The sequence below is a fragment of the Pipistrellus hanaki genome, assembly GCF_964339955.1.
Source record: "Pipistrellus hanaki genome assembly, chromosome: 4".
In the NCBI taxonomy this organism is placed as follows: Eukaryota; Metazoa; Chordata; class Mammalia; order Chiroptera; family Vespertilionidae; genus Pipistrellus; species Pipistrellus hanaki.
Window position 1 is genome coordinate 39,574,320 of NC_140506.1, and position 27,790 is coordinate 39,602,109.

Sequence of the window (27,790 nt, forward strand, 5' to 3'; positions counted from 1 at the left end):
TCAGCTCTAAGGTCTGATTCTTTGTTTTCTATGGAAATGGTCGAAACCCTTGCATGACACACACTCCCATACCATCCCTCCTTTGTGGAGGATCCTTCTTGTGCCTACTATAATCTATGCATATCTTCATTATTGTATAGGCTTAAAATAGAAGTTCTCTTTGCCGGGACAGGTTTGGCTCAATGGATAGAGCATCGACTTGAAGGGCCCCGGGTTCGATTCCGGCAAGGGCATGTACCTTGGTTGCGGGCATATCCCCTGTAGGGGGTGTGGAAGAGGCAGCTGATCGATGACTCTCTCTCATTGATGTTTCGAACTCTCTATCTATCTCCCTTCTACACTGTACAAAAATCAATAAAATATATTTTTAAAAAAATAAAATAAAATAAATAAATAGAAGTTCTCTTTTCCAGGGCTATCAGAATTGAGAGTTGAGCAGTTAATTGAAGAAGTTGATTAAAATAAAGTTGTTAAAAAATAATATATGTAAAATATTTATAGATAAACAAGAAATTTGATATAAAAGAAAATGCTAAGAAACATTTAAATTCCTGCTTAATGTTTATATGCTACAGAAGAGTAGAATTTATGTTTCTGTAAAGATTCATTTATGCTACTAATATTTTATTGTTTTCTTTATTCTGATGAATCTTTTATTAAAATAAAAAATAATTTTATTTTTATGTAAAAACATGCATATTTAAACTTAAAATATATAAAGACATTCGTTTGCCAATTTTTTCATACATGACCAACACACTTTTTTTGAGTATGGGTACTTTATTAGAATTCATTGTTCATTCTTGATTAAGCTGAACCCAGAATGTATCCTCTAGCTTTTTGGTTTATATGAAAGTTTAACTTTAAATGAGAGAATTTAAGCCACTTTAGCAGCAATCTGAGTATAGAATCCTAGATTTGTATGCTTTTTCCACTACCAATTTTCAGTTGAATTACCCATATCTACTATAATAGTAGTCTGTTTTTCCAAAGTAAATTTGCTTTTATAAAGTCTTTCCAAGGCATTAAATCTTAGAAATAACAGTTGTCTTTGTTTTGAAATTACGTTTTATTGGTTTGGTTAGTGCAGCATTTCATTAAAGTATATTTATAATACAAGAATGTGGTTTGTGAACATGTCAGCTTAGGGGAGCAGAGATTGCTTCATGATCAGAATGCTGTAGATGCTGGTAATGTTTATAGAGGGAATGGACATTGTGTTGATAAATATGGCAAAGTTGGTTGGATCGAGGTTGGTTATTTTTATGGCTCATCTTCCTTATTACAACACTAGAGCCCCGGTGCAGGAACTTCATGCACTTGGTGGTGGTGGTAGTGGGGTCCCTCAACCGCTTGTGCCCTCTCACAGTCCGAGAGTCCATTGATCACCCCACAGAGGGAGGCTCTCATACCTGCTGCAGCCCGCTGGTCAGTGGCCTGGGCTTGCCTCTTTGGGGCAATCACGGAGCCTCCCCCGATCAATTGCCCTGCTGGCCGGTGGCCTAGGCCTCCATCTACAGGATGATCGATTGCAGAGCCCTCCTGATCGATCGCCCTGCAGAAGGTGCTTTGGGATAATTCTGGAGCCCTCTGATTGATCACCCCGCCAACTGATGGCTTGGGCCTCTCTCTGCAGGGCAATTGTGCAGCAATGGTGGGGCCCCCTGACAATGGCATAGCACTCGCCTTGGCTGGCCAGGTGCCGGTACATGTCATAGCGTGGTTGTCTGGATGGTCATTCTGTGTTTGTCCATTCAGTCAGTTTGCATATTATGCTTTTATTATTATAGATGAGTTCTTATAAAGCAAGAGCTACATATTTTTTCCATTTCTGTATAGTTAATACCTAATTTTTTTATTGCATTTATCATTTAGTATGGAAGAAGATGAGTTTTTTGGAGAAAAAACATTCCAGCATTATTGTGCAGAATTCATCAAACATTCACAGCAGATAGGTGATGGTTGGGAATGGAGAACTTCAAAGGTAAGAACAGAAAATTTTATTTCCCATTTTGATGGATTTTTTTTTAGTTCTTTTTTTCCATGTAAATTCTTAGTAATTAAAACTAATGTATGAAAGCTAGCTTGATTTAGTAAAGGGGTTAAGTTGAAGAATATTTTAAAACATATGTCCATTGTATTACTTCAACTATATATACTCATTATAATTAGGCTAATGAAGTATTATCTAGAAAAGTCTTTAGGTGACTTGCTTTAATTTAATAAGAAAGGAATGCTTAACATATTAATTATTTGAATATAAACAGATGTTTCTGTGGTGCTTCAAACGATTTGTTTATACTATTAATTTTCTTAGGAAACTATTTTTGCCCAGAGAATGAAAAGATAATCCTGAAACCAAACCACGGTCAATCACAAAATTTGAAATATTGAGGCCTGTACTAATTAGGATCTTTCTTATTTTGTTTCTTTATTTTTGTTGTTGATAAATTTGGAATTTTTTAATAGTATAAACACATTTTAAAACTTTTTTTGGTTCTAATTCAATAATAGTCTAAAGGTCTATATACTCATTTTATTTTCACACATATAGTTAGTAAGATTCTCTGTCAAAAGCTTTTTCAGTTCCTTGAAAGCTTCAGTTCTTAGAGAATAAGTTTCCTCTACTTGACACCTTATCTGATTCCTGAAAAAGTGATGAATCTTGATTCTCTGCAGAATGGCTGTGTTTCCTATCTGCACTCTGAGAAACAAGAACCATTTTAAGCTGAATCCTATGATTCAGAAGTAGGCCAGGGAAATGCAGGTCTTGATCATGTCTAGAGTATCACTGGGGAGAGAAGCCATAATTTCTTCTTGGGTTATATGTCAGCTCAGTTTTGACAGGGTGGCTCATGGGATGGTTCAGAGGTGTAGTAGAGTCCAGCTCCACTATCTTGGTTAGGGATGGGACAGTCCACACACCCCTAGGGCATCACCTGCTCCAGGAAAACATGACCTTACTGGCACCCTTTATTAATTTTTATTCCTATTTATAATTTTGTTTGCTATTGTGTTTATATTTTTATTCATATTACTAGAGGCCCAGTGCTCCAAATTCATGCACGGGGGCGGGGGGGGAGGGGAGGGGAGAGAGGAGGGGTGTCCCTCAGCTCAGCCTGCACTCTCTCACAATTCAGGACCCCCTCTGGAGATATCCTACTGCTGACTGCTGGTTTAGGCAGGGATTGGGCCTAAACCAGCAGTTGGACATCCCCTCTTGCAATCCAGGACCACGGCTCCTAACCTCTCACCTGCCTGCCTACTTGATCTCCCCTAACCACACACTTGCCTGCCTGATCACCCCTAACCACTCTGCCTGCCTACCTGATTGCCCCTAACCACTTTGTCTGCCTGCCTGATTGCCCTCAACTGCTCACCTACCTGCCTGCCTGATCATCCTTAACCACTCTGCCTGCCTGCATGATCGCCCCTAACTGCTTACCTGCCTGCCTGATCACCCCTAACCACCTCTACCTCAGCCCCCATCTCTGTGGCTTAGTCTGGAAGGATGTCCAGAATGACGTCCAGAAGATCGTTCAGCTGTCAGGTCTAATTAGCGTATTGCCCCTATCTTATTATAGATTTCTTCTATGATTATTATTGACATATTAGGGGCGCAGTGCATAAATGCATGTACTTTGAAAGGAACTGTGAGTCATGAGGCTGCAGTGGGCACAGGGTTGGATCTCGGCCCATCCTCCACGCCCCCGCCTGGTCCCTCCTACCATAGCCCCTGGTCCCCTGTCTGCCGGCAGCCCTCATCTCCCACTGGTTGACCCTGCTTGAACCTGCTGATGGTACAGAGCAATTGGGGGTGGCACCAGCAGCAGGTGCAAGAGGGGCCAGCGTTGCCATTGGTATGAGTGGCGGCTGCTATTCTGATTGCCCCTTAAAAGCAGGGGGAGGTGGAAAACCCCTCAGGGGTGATCAGGGCCAGCAGCTGCCACTGGCACCTGCTGATGGTGTCTAGTGATCAATATTAGAGCCGGTGCCAGTAGTGGGTGTGAGTGAGGCTGCTGTGGGCAGCAGGCGAGAGTGCTGAGTGGGACCTTGGCACACAGAAGCAAAGAATTTTCTGCCAAGTTCCACATTCTGCTGCCTGCTGTCGATGACCGCCATGTTTCATGACCGCCCTAATGGTCAGCACACGTCATAGTGACTGGTTGTTCAGTTGTTTGGTTGTTCCGCTGTTCGGTCTATTTGCATATTAGTGTGCGGCTGCGGCTAGGTGTTTACCTGTGCAGCCATCTTGGATTCTCCCCCTGTTTATTCATTTAATGAGTAAAGGTTTCAGACCCCCTTTCTTTTCTTTCTTCTTTCTAATCTTGTTGTTGAAAGTATTACATATGTCCCTCTTTTCCCCCTATTAACCCTTCTAGTCCACCCCCACCTCCAATCCCAAGATTTCACTACCCTATTGTCTGTGTCCATGAGTTATGCATATGTGCACATAAGTTCTTTGGTTGATCTTTTCCCACCCACCCACCCACCTTGTTTAAGACCCCTTGACCTATAATAATTTGTGTGGTTAGTCCTTGGGAACTTTCTCTTTTCACCAGGTTTCCTAAAGAAGATTTTTTTTTTTTAATCTTAAACTGGAGAAAGAATGATATAGATTCCTGTTACCATTTTTGTGACCCAGCAGAATGAGGGAGAGGAAGGTTATGGAGGGAGCTGGGACTAGACTGCATTTGTGTGACTGTATGTGTTGGGGGGGAAGATCCCTTGGAGGGAAATTATATCTGTCAGAATCTTCTTCAACTAAATTTGTTGAAACTAGTTCCTCACAAACCAGTTTCCAGGATTTGTTTACATTCTTGTTTTGGCCTCTGCTTCAGGGATGAGTATGGCTATGTGTAACTTCTTGTTTGCTGCCACTGTCTGCTAAGTTAAGAAAATTTCCTACCCTTTGGGGTAGGAATTGCACTTATAATTAAGGATTGTTCTTTTTAATGTGGGGGTGAGCCCATAGATAGCATAAAAACAAAACAGAAAGCTGTTGGTAGGAAATCGCTGTAGCCTTAAGGTAAGGACTGGGAAGTCAAAACTCTACGGAGAGACCAGGTGTGGTAAGTAAATGGATGAAGCTGCCAGAGACACAACAACATGGACACTGAGTCCTGTGGTCTGTGGCTGACCACAGTGCGTGGCCTGTTGCTGAGTTGGAAACCTGGGCCCTTGGGTTACCAGACCTTCCAGAAAAAAGTAAAAGGATTTGGGGGGAGAAATTTCTAAAATTTTAAATGTTGGCAAATAATTAAAAAACATATTTTTATTTTATTTTTAAAAAAATATATTGATTTTTTTACAGAGAGGAAGAGAGAGGGACAGAGAGCTAGAAACATCAATGAGAGAGAAACATCTACCAGCTGCCTCCTGCACACCCCCTACCGGGGATGTGCCTGCAACCAATGTACATGCCCTTGACCGGAATGGAACTTGGGACCTTTCACTCCATAGACCGACGCTCTATGCACTGAGCCAAACTAGTTTCGGCTAAAAAAGATATTTTTAAAACACAGTGAGGACCAAACCCAACATGCCAGGAGTGCACAATAATGGGGGCTAATAATGCATAATAAGGAGGGCTATTTTTTAAGTAGAAGTTGATTAAAAAAAACAGCTGTTTGGAAGTACAATTGGAAAACATATTTAAAGTATAAAATGGATACGTTTTGTCATGTATAGACCTGTGAACCTTCAACATAGTCAAGAAAGTGAATATATCCGTCACCCCAAAAAGTCCCTTATACTTTTTGTAGTCCCTCCATCTGCCCTGGAAGTTATTTTTAAAAAGAATCTTGTTTATCGCAATATATGGAGGCTCCTTTAAAGAGTACACATATTACTGCTCACATTCAGGTTTGTTCATAAATCACTTTGGCACTATTCATTTTATTTTTTAATATAGAAAGAGTTGTAACAATATTTAGAGAATTGGTATAATTCAACTTTATAGATAAGACAAAAGATTATTTTCCCCCCTGCAAAATTGATAAGAAAAACAGAGTGAATTAATGAAACATGTAATTTAAAAAAATTATTTAAAAGGCAGTTTCTAAAAGTAGTCAAAAGAGTTCTAATTTTTATATCTGGAGGCATGCAGAATGGGAAAAGACTTCTAAATCATTATTTTTCAGTGGGGCTTGATACTGTTGGCATCTGGGCAGGACAGTTTTTAATCCTTTACTACCAACATTTCCAAACTCTCATTGAGAGCTATTATTTAACATGAAGGTCTGTCTGAAATTAATGGTTTTTGTTAAAATCATGGGCTTCAGAATTAGGTGTACCTGGATATAAATTCCTGCTCTAACATTTACTATCTGGGTATTGGACAAATTACTTAATGTCTCTAAACTTCATTTTTTAATCTATAAAACTAGAGTCCCAGTGCACAAAGGAAATTAGTTAGAAGGTGACTGGGAGAGATGGGCTGGACACTCCCTGGAGCCAACCTCCTGTGGTCTCTTCACTGGCCGGCCGTACGTGGGGCTTGGGGCGGCACTGGAGCTTGGAGGGCATCTGTGGAGTGAATGGGGTCCCTCCTTCAGGTGGGATCCCTCGGCCTGGCCTGTGAAGATTGTGTCACTGGAGAATCGCTATTGCCAAGTCACTGCAGCTCAGCAGCAACTGCATTGAGTGTCTGCTCTCTGGTGGTCATTGCGCGTCATACCTACCAGCTGGTCAGATGGTTGGATGGTCACTTAGCCATATATATATATATATATATATATATATATATATATATATATATATATCTTAAAAAATCCATGGGTGAGAGAGAGAGAGAACTAGAACAGTTTCCAAACCTAACTCATTGACCATCATTGAAAGTATTTAGGACATCAACTCCTTGTTGTGAAAATTGTTAGAAAGAAAGAAATGATCATTTTTCTTGTCTTTCTTACATGGACTATATCACATGGTAACCAAATAAATAGCCTAATTTGATTTTTAAAAGGTCTTTTTTCTTTTTAGAGTTTTATCTGATAAAACATAGAAAAGATGATAGAATTAAAAAAAAAACAAAAAAACACACCACTTTTCAATCCCTGGTGAAACGAAGTAGGCAACAATAATCAGTGGATGGAACCATTAAATGGAAGGTTGCAGAGGAGGGCTTGAGCTATCATCACCTGAACCTCATACTCAATCTTGGAGTTACTAAAAACTGGGCATCCGGATATTATATACTTTCTGAAGTTTTATAGCATGAATCACAGATCATGTAATCTATGAAGTATTCTTGCCCAAAACATTGAACCTGAATAGAATCAATTAAGAAACTTAAGTGATGCAGGACCCAGTTAATTGTCACCACAGGAAGCAAATGGAAAAATCTAGAAATCTAAAGGACAAATGACTCAATTTCCTTAAAAAATTAATGGTAAGATAAAGAAGTGAGGAGGAGGACTGCATCTCTATCTAGGATTAAGGACCAGGCTTTTTGTTTGTTTGTTTTTTTCAGTGTTTTTTTCTGGCTCAAGATGTTTAAGCATAGCTTCTGACCAATCGTTGCCATAAAGCTATGCATAAACGTAATTTTGAGAGACAGAAACCAGACTCAAAAGAATACATTATTTTTGGTCATGAGCTGTGTATGCTTAGCTAAAGAACGTGAGCTATATCCTGAAATAATGGAGAATCACTTTAGGATTTTAACCAGGCTATAATGGATTGGAATTGCATTTTATAAGATTGCTTTGGCAGGAGGGAAGGCAGATTGGCAGAAGGCAAGATTAGAGACCAAAAGCAGAAATAATGGTGTGAACAGAGGCAATGGCAGTGGGAGTATAGGGCAGAGGATGCAGAGGTAAGCCAATTGGAGAGATTTTTAAAGGTGAATAAACTGATAGAATGATCCGTTAGGTCTAAGTATCGAGGAGAGAGGAGTAAAAGCCTTCAGGTTCATGGCCTGAGCCAGAAGGATGGTGGAGCCCTTTAGTAAAACAAAGAACTCAACTAATAGGAGGTTGAAAGATGATAAGCTCAGTTTTGATCATGTGGAGCTTGAGGTCAACAGAAACTCAAGATTGCTTATGTAATTGTAAAATCTATTGTTTAGGGAAAAATAAGAAGTGTATGGAAATATGGGACTGTAGCAGTCCAAAGACCTGGGTTCTTGCTCCAGGCCTCGATCAAATTTGGCCAAGTCAGTTGTTATGTTGGTGCCTAAGTTTACTTATTTATTTCAGTTATCTTGATACAGAATGAAGAAAATATGTCTGCCCTATATGTACTTATATGAGTGTCATGGACATATCAAGATGCTGCAAAACAAAAATACATGCAATTGCTGCTATAGCACTCAATTTGTTTTAGAAATTATAACTAATCCAATCTGATGAATATAAACATTGAAAAAGAAACCATATTTTCATTATATCAAATGACATGGAAAGCACCAAAGAATTATTTTAAAAAGTACTAGAAGTACTAAGACAATTCACTTAGGCAATCAGTTACAAAATATACCTAGCAAAACAAATTTTAAAAGTGAACAGGTATTGTGTACATAAAAGAGAGGACAAAATTGTAGATATGTAATTTCCCTCCAAATTTATAATTTAAAAGAACAACCATTGAAATCCCAGTTGAGAAATATAGCAACACCTGCTTATCTAATTAAGAGTACCTAAAAGTGAAAGCTTACATATGAGGGAAATACAGCAAAACAACCACAATGGTACTAGGTTAGTGTGATTTTTTCCCATTTTTACAAACATTCACAATCATAATGTCTCTAGTTAGAGGCCTTCTCTTAGGCTTTGGAAATAAGCATTTTCTAAGTGCAAGCATAATATCGACTCATAATAGGTCAGAACAGTTAGGCAAATTACCTGGGAAAGGAGAGAGAGAGAGACATGGCTTCCGACTCTACAAGATTAGACTGCAATCTGATGGCAACCAAAGAGAGAATAGTCAGTCATTAAAATTTAAGAAGCCTGGTGGGTATGGCTCAGTGGTTGAGCTTTGACCTATGAACCAGGGTGTGGGCTCAATCCCCAGTGTGGGGCATGCAGAAGGCACCTGATCAGTAATTCTCTCCCATCATTGATGTTTCTCTCCCTCTTCCTTCCTCTCTGAAATTAAAAACTATATATATTTAAAAATAACTTTTAAAAAATGAATGAAGGAAACATTGTAATGGAGCAATGTCTATTACACTATTTAAAGAGAGAGATTCTTACCTTACACATTTTAAGCAACTTGGCCTCAATGGTAAGACTGTGCCTACTACAGAGCAAGATGTATGATGCCACTCTTAGATTATGCCATTAAATATTTTATCCATGCAACTACTCATGAGAATTTGTACTCATTCTGTGCTCACACTATTGTGATTTGCCCATCTACAAAACAAAAATGAATCATCAGGATGACAGGAGCATTCCAGTTCATTTGACAATTCTATTTACAGTTAGTATAAATTAGTAATTGGATTTTGATATATATCTATGTAGATATCTCCTTTGTCATTGCTTGATGTGGATCTTTCTTTGAAAGACAGCTCCATTCCAGTCTATCTGATACTGAGGGTCAGATTCTGGGCTTGATAAACTCACCAGTGGAAAAAACTTCCTACAAGGCTTTTTGAAAACAGCCTGTCAACCAATCCCCAAATATTACTGTTAGGCAGGAATGTGCTTTTAGTTGTTAAAAGTACATAATTACTATCATTATTTAAATTTTAATGTATAAATTTATAAAGTATTATAGCTTTCCTTTCTCTGATACTCTTGATAATCTTTAAAAATGGCATTAAAATATTAAATTTACAAGTGATACAACCTGTTCTTCTTGTGATGATTGCTTAAGATTTGCATATGCTTAAGACAAATCATATCATAACACAATAAACTATGAATGAAAAATCTAGTGTAACTGACTATGACTCAATGTTTATTACAAAAACACAGCATGCTGCTCTAAGTGCATTTTTCTCCTAATCTCCAAAGATAAATTAAAAAAACAAAAACCTCCCGAAACCGGTTTGGCTCAGCGGTAGAGCATCTCTCTGTGGACTGAAAGGTCCCGGGTTCGATTCCGGCCAGGGGCATGTACATTGGTTGTGGGCACATCCCCAGTGGGGGTGTGCAAGAGGCAGCTGGTCGATGTTTCTCTCTCATCGATGTTTCTAGCTCTCTATCTCTCTCCCTTCCTCTCTGTAAAAAAAAAATCAATAAAATATATTAAAAAAAAAAAAAAACAACCACAAAACTACTTTAGTCTAATCAAGAGACTATATGAATACAATATATTTAATCTTTATCTAGTGACATTTGGGACCAGAAATGATATTTCATTAACTCACAGTAGGTAGCTTAAACAAATATACATTATTCAAAAACTAGTAGCAACTACATACTCACAACCTCTCTAAAAAGGATTACTAACACAGGATATATAAAAAATTTTAAGTAAATTAAAGGAAAAATTAAATATTTCAAACCACCAAATGTATTTGTTACTCACATAAAGCAACATTATACCTAAGAAACCAGTGGGAAATGTCTATTGCTTTTAGTAAACCTTACAATCATCACTAAATTTTTAAAAATATATTTTATTGATTTTTTACAGAGAAGAAGGGAGAGGGATAGAGAGTTAGAAACATCGATCAGCCTTATCCTGCACACTCCCTACTAGGATGTGCCCACAACCAAGATACATGCCCTTGATGGGAATCGAACCTGAGACCCTTGAGTACACAGGCCAACACACTATCCACTGAGCCAAACCGGTTAGGGTGAATCATCACTAAATTTTAACAAAGAATCTAAGCATACTGTTTACATAGAAATTTTTTTTAAAAAGTAAATATTTAGTATTCACTTTTGAAATAAAAATCATTACTTTCAACAACTCAATGTATAATTACTGCCAAAGTGAATGGGTAAAGTGATATAACTGTATTTAACATATTAATTCCATTATTCACTCTCAATTCCATTATGTACATTTGGAGTTCAGACAGGTTTCTTCTAGTCTGCCCTGCCATGTCCTCTCTGCATGTGTCACCTCACTGTCAGCCTAGGCTATGAGGACAGGATGGTTTCCCCAGTGCATGTGGGTGGAAGGCAGCCAGGGTTGTTTGCAGAGTTGAAGCTTCTCTGTGGATCTCTCACTTTCAGGATCTCACTGTTAAGTTCCTGCTTTTGTTGCTGCCATTGCTTGACCCAACAGAGATGGCTTCCTCAGACTTGCTACTGGCCCTGCTGCTGGACAGCATATTCTCATGTTGGGCTCCAGATCAATTGAGCCTGTCTGGCCATGAAGGTGTCCCAGCCTGTGGTCCAGGGAGAGCCCCCAGCCTGACCACCAGGGAAGGATGGCAGTGGCCCCAGCCAGCAGAGCCACAGACTCCCACTGTTCTTACCCGAATTTCAACAGTGTTTTATGAATAAGTGCTTCTTAATATGCTATTTGGCTTTGGTAGATAGCCAGATCCCTGAAATGGTTGTTTTTTGGAGAGGAAGATTTAAAGTCCTTCCTACTGAAGCCACATAATGATTTTAATTTGTATTTTCCTGAAAACTAGTTTATTTGTTTACCTTTTAATATGTTTATTGTTTAGTTGGAACCTTCTTTTGTATGATTGAGTCTTTTGCCCATAGTCACTACATATTTTTTGAAGATTAAATTTATTCTTCAGATAGGCAACCTTGACCCCAAGTTTGGCTTAGATGCTCCTCTTCTGTATGTCTATAAAATTGACTGCACAATTCTATATAGTGATTATCAGTGTACTTGTCTGATTCCCCATAATAGTCTGAAAGCTCCTTTACTGCATGAAATTTTGTTTCTATATCTTTTTAAGTCCTTGGTGCTTAGCATAGTGAGTCCTTTATATGCATTTGCTTAATTGAATTAAAATCATATAAACTTCAAGGAGTTCTGGCAGGCTTTTTATTTTTGTAAATACATTTTATTATATTTTATTTCATTGTATAATATATTGTTTGAGATAAGTGGTCAATAACTACTTTTTAAAAACCTAGTTGTTGTAGAAACATTTTCATTAAATAGTAAAATTCCTTTTTAGTGGAATGACCCAATATTATTACATAATACCACCAGTAACCTCTAAATTCATTGCTACTACTATTAAATTCATTGGTAACTTTGATCTTTTAGCTGTGTTTGACAGGATTGACCATTCTTTAAAAAAATTATATATATATATATATATACACACACACACACACACACACACACACACACACACTTCCTTCATTTGGTGTCCTCATTCTCTTAGTTTACTACTTAAATTACTCTTCACTCCTTTTCAGTCTCTTTTGCTGTTTTATTCCCCCCCCCCCCACAACCTCATAATACTAGTGCCCAGGCTGTCCTATGTCTTATTCTCTTCTCTAGCTATTCTCAGGACTGTGGTGTCATCATTTAAATTCTATCAAATGCCAATTACTCCCAATTGTATATCCCCTGCCCAGACTTCTCTCTCAAATTCCAGACCCATAAAGTCAAGTTCTTATTTGACATTTCTACTTTGATGTCCCCACTCAGATCCTAAAGTCAACAAGTCCAAAATTAAACTCCTAATCTCCCCCCTCCCAAAGATGCTTACCCAACTCCATCCAAATTAACCTTCTCTCAATAGACAGAGAAACTCAGTTTTTCCAGTTGCTCAAGCTACTGGAGATATCCTTAACTTCTCTATTTATCTCACACCTTATACCCAATCCATTCAGACATCCTGTTTCCTCCACCTCATATCCAGAATCAGACCATTTCTCATCATTTCCCTTGCTACCATGCTGGTGCAAACCATCATCAACTCTTACTTCACCTTCACTTTCTTTTCCTTTCCTTCACAACTGGACCAGGCACACTGCCTTCCTTGCTGTTCTTCAAACATACCAGACAAACCTTCCTGTCCAGAGGCCTCTGAATCGGCTGGCCTCTCTGCTGTCTAGAACACTCTTCTTCTTGATATGACTAACCCCTCTTCTCCTCCCCACATCCTTCATGTGTTTGCTTATATGTCACCTTCATGTTGGGGTCTCCTGACCATCCTATTCAGCAGTTCTAGCCTCATTACTTTTTTATGTTTCTCATACTACTATTCATCTCTAAGATGCTCTTTAATTAATTTATTTATTTTGTTTATTTCTTACTGCCTCTTTTTTTCCTTCTTAATCTATAAGGACAAGTTTTTTTTGTTTGTTTGTTTTTTTGATTCTCACTCCATGACATGTTCTCATGGATTTTTAGAAAGAGGGAGGGAGGGAGGGAGAGAGAAACATTGATCGGTCGCCTCACATACACATCTTGACTGGGGCTTGAACTTGCAACCTAGGTATGTGTCTTGACTGGGAATTGAACCAGCAACCTTTTGTTGCATGGGATGATGCTCCAACCAACTGAGCCACCCAGCCAGGGCTTATTTTGTTTATTGATATGCCCAAAGCAACTAGAATGTCACTGGGTGTAAGGTAGGTACACAAATATTTGTTACATGAATGACTGAATATCTGATTTTTTTTCTGGAGAATTTTATTGAACAAAAAGTTTTATTTGGAAAAATATTAGAAATTTTTAAAAAACTCAGTGTTCCTCTTCTGTCCCTTAATTAATGAGCTAGGATTTATGAAAACATCATAAAATTTACATAAAAAGTTAATAAGTGACATTCAAATAACCTCTTCAGGGCAGTCTTTTTAGTAAAACTGGTATTTCTGTAAAAATGGAATTTTTCTATAATGATATGCAGTATAGTAGAATTTAATGCAGACTTTAGATTTTAAAATAACCATGTAACAGCGTGTTGAGTGGGACCTTTTTATCTTGTTCTAGAATTTCAGCTAAAGCCCCAAGCTGGAGACAAAAGACTCTAAGTAACTACTTTTCTATATTTGGATTGCTATGAATAATCTAGTAGCCACTGGGGCCAGAAACCTGCCTGCGGAGAGGAGACTGTTCTGAGGAACCATTCCCTGAAGGGCTGAGATCCTTCACCCCACACCAATATGAGAATAAGACTCAACAAAAAAGTGCAGAGTTAGTAATGAGAAACTATCCTCCTCCCCAAACTCCCCCTCCCCCCCAAGCCTCCCTTCCTTCTCCAAAGAAGCAATTGCAAAGAGTATGGGTGTCTTCAAGTCAGCGGGGAGGTCATTTCATTGCCTAGTTGAGCATTTGCTTAGCTCTGGACTTGCTGATCTGCCTTTCTGTTGGAGCAGGACTAAACAAAGTTGAGAATGATATTGGGGGCAGAGGACACTGCTTAATCTATTTAATACTCTCACTTCAGAGAGTAGCTAGGCGTGACCTATTTTTCCATTGTCCTTTTCAAGAAGGCTGTGAGCCAAAGGGGAAAGGGATCTCGGTAGTCAGTCGTAGCGGGTGGATGTTGATTGCATAGACCAGGTAAATATTCCAGGGGGTGTACTAACTGCAGGGTCCTCTGAAGAGTCCTTAAGATCACTCCAGGAGGGAGCTAGCAGCTGCATGCCAGATGCAGGGACATTGATGCCCAGTCCATGTGAGCCAGAGAAGCAACAGCAAACAAAGAAGACTATGACTGTCCCCTGTTAAGCAACTAGATGCCTCTCCTTCCCACTTTCAGCTCTCACGTCATTACAGGAAAAAGAAGTGAGTGACAGGAAGTTTTCCTGAGCAAGGCCCTGCTTCATTTCTCCATTCCAAACTGCAGAGAATGGGGATTGAACTACAGGCAGGGAAGAGCTTCAAATTGATTTTGAGTCTGAAGTCTTAAAAATAACAACAACAATAATAAGATTTAGTCTTAATTATCTGAAGGATAGAGTTCTAATAACTGACAGCATCTAAAAAGCTATAGCCTGGAATCAGCTTGTTGTTTAAGGATCAGTTAGGTATTGCTGCATAATAAGCCATTACCAAACTTTGTGGTTTGAAACAACCACCACTTATTAAATCTCAGAAGCCTACACATTGGCTGGACCCATTCTGCTGGTGTGTGACAGGCTCGGTTGATGCCTGCAGGGCTTGCTTATGCATCTACAGTTGGCTGAGGGTTGTCTGGGAGCTGACTGGACTAAGAGGGCCTCAGCTGGAAAGATCTGGCTTGGTTCTGTGTTCCAGCAGGCGGGCCTGCACGTGTTCTCATGGCGGTGGCAAGGGTCCAAAAACAAAAGGTAGGAATACTCAAGCACTTCTTGAGACCTCTACTTGAGTTTTTCATAGGAGCCAAGCTCAGCGTCAGTGTGGGAAGGTACTACCAAAAGGAATATACGTAGGGGGAAATTTGAGATTAATGCACGCAGTCTGCCACACTTAACCATGTGGGAAAGGAGATTCCACACAGGAGAGTTGAGTGCAGTTATTGGAAAAAATAAAACCATTTCACATTTATACTCTGAGGAATAGAGACCCCTGAGTCAACAGGTTACCATTGACTTTGACAACACAGGCTCCTAAGAGAGAGATGGTTTCTCCTGTATGTTCTTTTCAATGTATGAGTGTAACAGATGCCGTTTTTTAAATGATCCTGCTGTTTTAATTTGGGGGCCACAATGAATTTGAATATATGTTGTCTATATAATAAGTAGATAATATCTAAATTTGATGTGTTAGGACAGTGGTTGGCAAACTCATTAGTCAACAGAGCCAAATATCAACAGTACGACGATTGAAATTTCTTTTGAGAGCCAAATTTTTTAAACTTAAACTTCTTCTAACGCCACTTCTTCAAAATAGACTCGCCCAAGCCATGGTATTTTGTGGAAGAGCCACCTACACTCAAGGGGCCAAAGAACCGCATGTGGTTCATGAGCTGCAGTTTGCTGACCACGGTTTTAGGAGAAAGCTGTTTATGTAAAATGTATGGGATTTGGAGATGAATGCCAGGAAATATAATAAGGAAAGTTGCAAGTGGATGCCTCTGGGTAGGCTGAGCAGAGTATGGAAAAGGGTAAGAAAGGGGCTGCTGATGTTAGTATATACAGTATATATGCATTTGAGTGGCATTTGACTTTTTAAGTTATGTGTTATATACCTGTGATTAAAATGAGTAATTGTTTTGTTTTGTTTTAAAGGGGAGTCTAAGTCAAAGCACCATTACTATGCTGTTATTTATATGTAATATCTCACTAATTTGGTTTATACAGTATCCTTATGATTTAGCTATTATTATTTCTAATTCAAATAAGGCATGTAGTCTTAGAGAAAGTAAGTGACTTGTCCAAGGTTACTGTCTTTATGTAAGAGGCAGGGTTAAGATTGAAATCGAGGTGTGTCTGCTTCCAAAAACTACCGTCTTAATACCTAACCTTTAGTTTAATATTGAATTCAACCATTTAGTTAGAAGCTGAAATTTAAGCTGCTGCATTCCAGAGGCCCACACTATTATGTAGCCAATACAATTGAACTGGAACATATGTATTTCTTCCCCGACTAGGTAACTAATAAATTTTAGTTACTTATCAACATCTAGTCTTGAAATGGAAAAATAGAAATTGAGCAAGTTCTTTCAGTGGGAGATGGTGTATATCCAGCATGCTTAAAGTTACTTTAAGGAAAAACATGTTTACTTTTATTTAATAATTTGCACAGTATATTAGCTGCTTAGATTTCAGATATTGGATATAAGAACACATATATTTAGACTTTTATACAAAGATATACTTGAGGTGTCAGGCATCTGATTAAGAAGAACTCACCTGTTTTCATGAAATTTTCAAGTTATCAATATCTAGCTGTATTATCTTTCTATATTAGGTGTTATATTTAATGCAAACTTCATATGCTAATTGCCTTTAACAGCTGCTGTAGATATTTATTGCAAAATGCTATTGAAAAGACAGATTTAATATATTAGTTTAGTACACATGGTGATTTAAAGATTAGAATATGTTAAATAAACTGTGTCAGAAATTATAAATAAACTAAAATGAGTGAAATTATCCTTAAAATGCTAGACAAGTCTTCACATTTAATGTTACATTAATGAGTTTTGTACAGAGACTGTTTAGAATGAAATCCTTTTTTCATCAGATGTTGCACATATGCTTTCACTGTTTGTTTTTCTTCAAAGTAAAACTTAATGAAACAGCTAATAAAACCCAATTTTACTCCTGATTTTTGAAAGAAACAAGCCCTTGAAGTGCTCCCACTGTTTATTCTTTTGCACTGGTTTTTGCTACTTTTCAGCATGTAAATTTTCCAGTAATGGAAAACAGTCAAAGCCATAAACCTTTTCTTCCAAGTCTTATAAAGCAGTGTTTATTTCTTATTTGTAAAGCGATTGCACAAGGGAGACATGCTTTGCACACATACAGAGAAGTTTGTTCTCAGATCTTCCTGTTCACCTCCTGCTGGCTTCAGGAGGGTGTAGTTCGTGTGCATTTAAATGGATCTTTATTATGTAAATAATCAAGTACCAGAATAGGGGTTTTAACTACCCTAAAAAAAAGGAGAGATTTCAAAGTGAAGGGCATATATGAGACTCCTGGATCTTGTTACTCTCATAAACCTGAAGGTGTATTAGATTGGCGAATAGCTTATGAAAAAGGATCAGCTTCTATGAATTGGAAATCTATAGATGGCAGATGTGTATGTATCCCATGTGACTTTTTCACTAACCATAGCATATGCTATTCTATATCTTCCTGCTTCTTTTATGGAGGGGATTGACTCTGATGACAGCCTGGATGCGGGTATTTGTGTTGAGATGAGAGAGGCAGAACTACTCCAAATGTGGCCTGGTCCTAGAATGGTACCAGTGCAAGAAAATAAGTATAGAAATTGAAAATGAATGCTAAGAAACTTGTAAGTAATTTGACAGAATAATTTTATATCTGTCAAATATAGTTTGAAAAATTGATACTGATTATGGGGAAGCTATGCATGTTGGGGGAAGATGGTATATAGGAAATATTGGACCTTTCTCTCAGCTTTACTGTGAACCTAAAACTGCTCTAAAATATGTTTCTTTAATTTTTTTAAGTTGGGGCTTGTATTTTGTATGTTTTGACTTTTTATTTTTTCTAGAAATTCATTTTTAGTGTGTCCTCCCCCCCATAAATGTATGTGTATAACAGATTGGAAGTAAAAATCCTGATCTTTTACCACAGATGGTTTGAAAAGCATTTGGTTTAGGATGAGATTTTGAAATGTTGATTTATGTCCCTTTACCCCAACACATTAGATATTAAAATTTGAATAAAGAGAAAAGATCATCATTTATAATTTCAGTATCCTAACAAGACAATTTAATGCATTGAATAGGTAATGATGTAAGGATCTGGACACTAGATCCTGAAGTGGAGAGATTCTGTGTTTCCCTTTACAGGCAGGCCCATATGCTCTAGTGACCACTGAATGGGAGTTGGTGTTGACATTCTCATAAGAAAATCAGAAAAGCGTGACCAAATGGAGATGGGCTATTGCCAAATTGAGATTTTAAAAATTAGGGCAGTATTTTAAGTGAGGGAAAAGAGAAAGATGAATTATGTTCCTTGGGGCAATTTGGATGGGCTAGGAATTTTGGACTACCGTGGGACAGTATGTGGGCTTTGACAACAAAGCAGAGGTAGAAATGGGGGTGCATCAATGACAAATTGCATTTACTTCTTAGTTTTATTTAGTGTTACTAAAAATCACTACAAGGCATGCCTCTTTGGTATGCATTTTATTCATTGCTGATACTTGGACCAGCAATCAGAATATAAAGTTGAGATTTATGTGTTATGTAACCTTGAGTAATAAAAGTGTTCATGAGTCATGGAAATAGAGGTTTAGACTTAGAAGGTCATATAATTCACCTTGTTCAGGATACTGCTTCTCTTAAGCCTACTTATGATGCATTAACTTTTTCTTAGCCACGCTGTGAGTTCTGCTCAAGAGGGTGGAATATGCTGAAAGGGAGATACTGTGCTTAGCATTCAAGAAGCAGAAGTCCCTAACCCTGGTTGAGCTAGGATGAGACTTACCCAGAGGATTGTCCAAGAATTATCCTAATCTTGGAAGAGAGAAAAAAGCTGATCTGGGAGAAAGCTGGAGGTTGAATACTAGATCAGAGCTTTCTCATTGCTATTCATGAATTATTGCTGTGCCGTGACTAGGCTATAGGTGAGTTCAAGATACCAATGGTTATAGTTCATTAACAGTGTCCTGAATCGCCAGTCAGGAATATATAGTACTGGGCATGATATTTTAGCACTATTTGAATGGCTCACTTTATACAATCCCTAAATTTGCTATTTATTTTGGCTGCATTTTGGCCAAGAAGTTCTCTGTAGTAGCCATACACTTAGCATCTACCCTTGTGTGTCTGATTACCTAGTTGTAATATTTTTTCATGAGTAAATGAATTTTTAAAATCATGTAATATATATTGTTATGTATAAAACATAAAATGTATCATTTAACCTTTTAAATTAAATATTTTTAAAAATAATGATAAAAAATACATGACAAAGTTTACCATATTTACTCATTTTTAAGTAGTTCAGTTCAGCAATACAGTTCAGTAGTATTAAGTACATTCATATTATTATATAACCATCACCAGGATTTTTCTCCAGAACATTTTCATTTTAGTAAACTGGAACTCTTTAATCATGAGACAACTTCTTTGTCCCCTTCCTCCAATTCCCAAGCAACCACCATTCTACTTTTTGTTCCTATGAACTTGACTACTCTAGGTATCTCATATAATATTTTTTCCTAACCAGAATACTTCACTTAGTGTAATTCTTCAAGGTTTATTATATTGTAGCACATCAGAATTTCCTTCATTTTTAAGGGTGAATAATATTCCATTGTACATATCTGATTTATTTTACTCACCTGTTCATTTTTTATGGATATTTGGATTCCTGCCAGCTTTTAAATTTTTGTTTTTTAATGTGTGTAAAATATTTGTATTTTAATTTCAATTTTGTTGGCTATGTTCATTATCATCATCATTATATTACCATTTTCCTGACTTAGAACTTATACATGATTATTTTTATTACTTTCATTACCATTTTCTTATACTATGTTGTGAAGTAAAACATTGATTTTGTTACTTCTTGATTTATGTACTTAGTTTCTGCTTTTGTGTTAACAATTAACCAAAGTCATATTATTGACAGAATTTTGCAGTGAATTATTGTTTTTGAAAATTAAAAAATACGTATTTTTAGAAATCAAGTAATACTTGAATATACTTTAATGAAGTTGACTCATTAAAAAGCTTTCTAGCTTCAGAATGTAAATTTGTCAAAATATTTTTTAGTCATACATCAGTGTACAGTTCATATATGTATATATTTTGTGGTTATTTCAAAGTTTTAATTTTTGGAATAAACAGGAAAAAAAATCAATGGTTAATTGTTTGAATTTTCATGAAACTTATTTTTAAAATATTTCAGTGACCACAGAAGATTACCCACTCCTGTAGTAGATTTTATGTAGTTTTAAGAGCCTATAGGATCCATTAGTTATTTATATTTTAAAAAGATTTAAATTTTACAGATATCATACCTACTTTTTGATCTTAATGGATAACTTTTCATTAAAGCTGGGAAGCCATCAGTTTTATAGACTAACACAGTATCAAAAAAATTGAAGTCACTAGTTAGGTAATAAAATGAGAATCATTTCAAACTTGGATGTGTGTCTTCAGGAACTTTTTTTCTCTCGGCCTAAAATAGCCTTACTGGCAGGAAAAAGTTATCAGATGAAGACAAGGTACTGAGCAAACAGCACTGGCACCTCACCACAAAAACTCATTCTGGGCAGGAACATTTTTAAATTTTGCAAAAGCAATAGAAAAAAAAAAAAAAAAGCCCAAAGCTCTTTTCTGAGATTGGTTCCAACAATAAGCTTTTCAGTTTATTTAGATTAAACTCAATAGACCTGTTACAAGTTCACAGCATTAAAAGCTGAAGCCGGACCGCCTCACACAAGGATAGAAGCCCTCATTTTAGCAGCCACTCTAAGAAGAGATGGAAAAGGTGTCACACCCAAATATTCCTTCTAAACATATTGATGATGTGTCAGATGACATAAAGACACCATTTATCCAGATTATTATGTTATCAAACCGGTATTTCAGATTGATGAATCTGCTCACATTAGAAGCTGCCAAATTCCTGCATGGCTAGAATTCCTAAGGAGAAATGCTGGGAAGGATATCGGTTCTCTGTAAAGAAGTACTAACACAGATTATGGGGAATGAAATATTGGAGGTGGCAAATGCATACTTTGAAACAATAGGTACTATGGAAACAGGCTTGAATTTGAATGCTGATGGAGTGACTGCAGTAAGGATATGTAACGGCTGCCCATCAAGGGTTGCTGGCGAAAACACTGAGATTCAAATAATACGCTGTTTTATTCACAGAGAAACTATTGTGTAAAACTTCGCCTGTATGTGAGTTACACACACTCTAATGTATCTACATGGAGAATCTAATATAACCAAAGCTGTTTCACTCACATCTGTTTTTCAGCTTCATGTATAGAAATGGGATTGGAATACAATTTTCCACTGTTTCAGACTGAAAAGCTGTAGAGGTCTAAAGAGAGTTTTGTCAAAAGTTTATGATCTAAAAGGAGAATTAGAACCTTTATGGTAAACAATTCTTACCTTGAAGATTTATTAAAAGGTAATTATTGGCTTGAGAATATAGTGTAATTAGCTGGATGCATGAACCTAACAGAAAATTACCAGTGTATCTAGATGCACTGATAAAAATTTATGGATTCAGGGCAAAAATTGGGCCCTGGGAATGTGGGGTTAAAAAGATTCACTTGAGGTGTTTAGTCTGTGTCACAATTTGAATAGCAAAAAATGATTATTAAAAAAAGTTAGAGCAACAACTTTTATACTTAAAAAAAAAAAACTGCGTCTTTGGTTTGAAATGTATGATTTCAGTTCTAGTTACAATTTATTCATACTTTCATAAGACATTTTCACATTACATTTGTTAATGAAAGTAAAGGAATATTCATTTGATTTACTGAATATTGGGCCTTTTGAAGTATAATTTAATTTGAATTATCCATATTCTGGTTAGTAATGAGAAAGGAGTGTCTATCATTTGGAGAAAAGTGATAAATACTCTTCGGTATATAGACAGAAAGACTAGCCTGGGGCTCCGGGTAGAAGTGAGTATTGACTGAAATGATTATATAATGTTAAAAAATGTATTTAAGATTTTTTTCACAAAGTTTCATATAACCACCACCAAATCCCCTCCAATTTACTCCATTATACTGTTCAAATATGGATTATTATGTGTGGCAGGATGTGGAAAGGGTTAGGAAACAGTGGACTGACAATTTGAAGGTCTGAGTCAAGAATGTTAACAGTGACAGGTCCCACATTCAACGACTAAGAAATTTCAGAGAATGGAGGAAAGCAAGGACTGGGAGGTCAAGTTTCAGGAAATAATTTATCAACTGGGCATCTATAATGGGGTAGAGTGTGCTGTGTCTTATGTCTTACTGATATGGGAGATAAGTGGGATTGGTAAGAATCAGGAGGATGTGGAAAACCAGACTGAGCTGGATTAAGCCAAATAGCTATTCAGATGGCCTCTGAATTATATAGAAGAATAAAATCCTAGGAAGAAAAATAGGTCATCCTAACCTCTCTATTCCTTGGGGATTGATCCAAGTAAGTTAACTCTTGAAGAAGAAACCTATTAAAACAAAACAAAACACACACACACACACACACACACACACACACACACACACACACACTCATTAGCAATTATTTAGTGTCAGGCTCTATTCTACTGGTGTTTTATCTGTATTAACTCTGTTTATCTTTACACTGGTTGGTAATTGTCATTATTATCCCCACTTTACAGATGAGGTAGCTGAGATTACACATTATTTACGGCAGAGCTGGATATGAACTCAGTCAGTCTGTGTGCTTCACTCTATGCCATTATGCTTTTCAAGTCCTTGGTCATACTAACCACCCATCTTCTTCTAAACTCCTACCCCTGGTCCCAGGGCAGACTGTCCCTATAGCCTGGGCCTTCTCCTTTGGAGAATGTAGCCTACAATGGATGCTACATACAGTAGGACCTCCTTCTGGACTATGACGTGGGTGTTACTGGGCCCCACTCCAATTGCTTGTTTGGGGGAAAGCTGAAGAATACAGTCTGATGTTAAAATGTTATAAGAACATTCACTCTGTAGCAGCAAATCATCTATGTAGCGGTGCTTTAGAATATGGTGGCCAGTAGCCACGTGTAATTCAAATTGAAAATAAAACTAAATAAAACAAAAAAAATTTGGTTCCCTAGTTACACTAGACACATTTCGGGTGACTCCTGCCTACTGTTTTGTTCAGCACAGGGAGCATTTTCACCATCGCAGCTCGTTTTATTGCCCAGGAGCATTCTCACTGGCCTTCTCTACGTCTGCTACATCAGAAGTGAGCATAACTGTTCTGCATAACTGTTGACCTTGCTCTCCTTACCTTATCCTAAAAGTGTGACAATTATTCACTGAGTTATAAGAAGTCCCTACATGGCAGCCTGTCACACTTTGGATCTTATTGAACTTGAGGGCATCTGAAGCTCTTATGGCTTAAAAGTGTATATTACTGTTAAGCAAGAACACCAGAATTTGTGTAGTTGGATTGTTAAGCCTAATTTTAGAATATTATTTTTATTCATACTATCCTCTCATTTTTGCCTATTGTAACTAAGGTATTTTTTTAAAAAATTAAATCTTGGTTTGATCACCTGATAAGCCATTATTATTATTATTATTATTATTATTATTATTATTGTACCCAACTTTGATAAGCATACCTTTGTAGGTTAGTTAAAAAGAACTCTTGTCAATCTGATCTCTTATGTCCTTTTGAGAAGGTTACCAGATTGGCATGATGGTATAGAAGCAGTGAGTTTGATCTCAGCCAAATCATTTAGAATGTTTTCAAGGGCAGGCAGTTAGATTAGTAATTGTCAAAAAAAACAATATCAAATTTGAAAAACTTGAGAACATTTAATCTGGAGAAAAATAGACTATTTTAGATATTCAAATGTGTTCAGTGTTGATCAGAAGGAGAATTTATTGTTATCAGAGGAACTTATCGAGGTTAGTTATCTGGGGAACATATTGGAGCAGCACCATGTGAGAAGGGGTAACTGCAGCATATTTCCATTCTTTTGACCACATAGTGAAGTGAGCCAAAAAACACAGTGGGGATTAAACAAAGTAGGGTTAAGTTTTCATTAAAGGCTGTGCCTTGCATGCACCACTCCTGGTTGCCCTGGCAACAGGGCTCCCTTGAATACTAATGACATTATAATGAGGAAAAAAAAAACTGCATGCAAATACAGTAAATAGTAATTAGAGGCAGAGCCATACATGGAGTAGTGAGCTCTACCTTGGGAAGGTCTGGGGAGGAACTGGTGAAGAATTTATACTGAAGACAAAGAAAGAGGTGACGAAAGGAAGATTTGGGATTATGCATGAAAGGGTTAAGTTGAGTCTGCCTATAGCACACTCTAGCATTTGTCTCCTGCAAATACCTGTTGTTTCTTCAAGCAGAATTCAGTCAAAGTCAGAAGCCATTCAATTGTGCAACCACATTGTCTTAAACATTCTACCTGTTGGCATCAATGTATGGAAAATGTCTTAGCTGTATTTGCCTTAGGTCTGGAGCAGTGTAGCAGCCTGCTGCTTGGAAAGCCCTCTCTGCCCGCACTAAGCAGGGCTGGACCTGCTCAGACAAGGTAGTAGGGCCAGTATGTGTAGCCAAGAGTAATTCTTGATGAAGAAAGAGACTTGATTCTGTGTTGCTTCAGATGAGACAGGTAGGAACAATGAGGGAATGCATTTGGTGAATATAAGGTGGAACTGACTACTGACTAGTAACACATGCTGACTATGTTACTGGAAACCCATCCGGAGACGCTGGGCTTCTCTCAGGTGTGATAGGATTTTTGATTTGCCTGCATGGTTAGACTCAAAGTCTATGAATCTGCACTCAATTTCATTCTTTTCCCTTTCTTTCATTTTATTTAGGCTCTTCTGTCTTTTTTTAAATTCTTATTGCCACGTGTCTGTGTAACTTTCTTGGAAATGGCTAGAAAATGTTATATTGCCTGCCTCATATTATCCCAATTCTTTGATTTATTTTCTTGTGTCAGCAAAATTTAGATCGTTGATTAGAAATCTCTAGAAATAACCATTGAGATTCATAAACTTGCTATTCTTTTTCCTTTCTCTATTAAAAATAGTTTAAGAATTTCACAATAACTGCACATAGTATATTTTTGGAAAATTTGCATTAGTATATTATTAAAAATTCAAGTAGTATAGATGCATATATGGTAAAATGTTTAAGTCTCTTTTAGCTCCCTCTCACCTCCTTTGCCAACTCCCAGTCCAAACTTCTTTGAAAAACCAGTGTTATTATATTATATATTACTAGAGGCCCAATGCATGAAATTCGTGCAAGAGTAGGCCTTCCTTCTCACTAGCTACCAGCACCAGCTTCCCTCTGGCACCTGCGACCTAGGCTTCCCTCGCAGCCCTGTCTTTGACTGGAAGGCCATCTGGAAGGATGTCTGGTCTAATTAGCACATTATGTTTTTATTATTATAGATAATCTACACTTTTATGACATTATTAATATCTACATGCCAGAAACTGACCTTTTAAAAATATTAATTCATTTAATACATAGAACCTCCCTTTGAGCACTTTTATAGAGGGGAAAAAAGAAGGCCACGAGAAGTTAAGAAACTTGTCTGAGGTGACAAGCCAAATTTATATTCCAGGAAGTCTGATTTGAAGCTTATGCTTTCTCTCATCACATGATCCTGCCTGCTATGTGGGTAACAAATATATATATATATATATATATATATATATATATATATATATATATATATATATATGTTTTCTTTTTTCATATATCTGGAATCAGTCATTCCATATGATTATTCTTCAAATAGTTTAAGACAATATTAAGAGGTCCTTATCAATAATTTACCTATTCCAGGTTTCTTTAAAATTGTTGCATATTACTCCCTTGTTTAAATGCACCATAATTTAAGCATGCCCTTGTTTATGGGCATTTAATTCGCTATTGCAAATACTTTAATGAATATGCATGCAATACAGTTTTTATGTGTACTTACAAATTTCTGCAGAATAGGTAGTTCAAAATAGAAGTGCTGAATGAGCGAGGATGCTCATCTTACATTTTGACAGATAGTGCAAAATTGGCACATTATCACTCCTTTCTTGAAATATTTTTTGCTTGGCACTGGGGACACTGACCTCTTGGTTTCCTTCTACCTTGTGATTGTTTCTTCTTGGCTTCCTCTGCTGGTTCCTCCTCATCTCCCAACAGCTCAACACTGAGTGCCCCAGGCCTCAAACTTTGGACTACTTTCCCCCCCGCTAATTAGACTCACTCCCTAGGAGATCTTATCCAGCTCCTTGGCTGTAAATGCTATATACTCACCAATGACTCTTGAATTTATATTTTAGCACCTATCATATCCCTAACTGCAGGCTTTTATATCCTGGAACCTAATTGACATTTCATTTGAATGTCTGTCTATGAGGCACATTTAACTCATTTTCCCCTTAACCTTCCCCCTGCCTGCCATTTTCACATCTCAGTCAGTATTGACTTCTAGTGTCTCAGGACAAGAACCTGGAGTTCCCCTTGATTCCTCTTGCTCTTGAATCCCATGTTTAATCCGTTAGTAAATCCTATTAGCTTTGTCTTCAAAATGTATTCCCAATCAACTGCTTTCACTAACTCAACTGCACACTTTAGCCCATTCTACCCCTTTATCATTTCTTGCCTGGCTTATTGCTATAGCTTCCTGATTACTACTCACTTAGAATCTGGTCTCTAAACAGCAGCTAGAGTGATGTTTTAAAACTGTGAGTCCTGCCGAAACCGGTTTGGCTCAGTGGTAGAGCGTCGCTCTGCGGACTGAAAGGTCCCAGGTTCGATTCCGGTCAAGGGCATGTACATTGGTTGCGGGCACATCCCCCGTAGGGGGTGTGCAAGAGGCAGCTGGTCGATGTTTCTCTCTCATTGACGTTTCTAGCTCTCTATCCCTCTCTCCTCCTCTCTATAAAAAAATCAATAAAATATATAAAAACAAAAAACAAAAAAAACTGTGAGTCCAACTTTCAGTTTTAGAGTAGAATCCAAAGCTTTGACCATAATAACTTCCAGGCCCAAATGAATCCTCCCTCAACCCTTTCCTCTCTAATCTTATCTTTTTTTTTTTTTTTAAATGTATTTTTATTGATTTCAGAGAGGAAGGGAGAGGGAGATAGAAACATCAGTGATGAAATAGAGTCATTGATTGGCTGGGGATCGAGCCCACAACCCAGGCATGTGCCTTTGACTAGAATCAAACCCAGGATCCTTTGGGACCCTTCAGTCTGCAGACAAATGCTCTATCCACTGAGACAAACCAGCTAGAGCTCTAATCTTAATACTAGAGGCTCAGTGCACAAAATTCGTGCATGGGAGGGTGGGGGTGTCCCCTCACCCAGCCTGCACCCTCTCCAGTCTGGGATCGCTCAGACATCCCTCTTATAACTCTCATAATCCTGGACAGCTGGCTCCTAATTGCTCACCTGCCTGCCTATCTGGTCACCCTGAACTGCCCCCCTCCCCCCCCCCCCCCCCCGTTGGCCTGGTCACTCCTAATTGCCCCCCTCTGATGGCCAGGTCGCCCCCAATTTTCCCCTCCCTGCTGGCCTGGTTACCCCTAACTGCCTCCCCTGCCAGCCTAGTCACCCTCAATTGTCCCCCTTTCTAGCCTAGTCGCTCCCA

General features: G+C 37.7%; 1 protein-coding gene across 2 annotated transcripts in view; it reads left to right on the forward strand.

Moving 5' to 3' along the window:
• Positions 1-1,870: 1,870 nt before the first annotated feature.
• ATG10 (autophagy related 10) overlaps positions 1,871-27,790 on the forward strand; it is a 179,142-nt gene continuing 153,222 nt past the window's right edge. For both annotated transcript variants that reach the window (XM_084882173.1, XM_084882174.1), the window contains exon 1: positions 1,871-1,984. In XM_084882173.1, the coding sequence (XP_084738299.1) occupies positions 1,877-1,984 (108 nt within the window). In that variant the 5' untranslated portion in view covers positions 1,871-1,876. The remainder of the gene's footprint in view (positions 1,985-27,790) is intronic.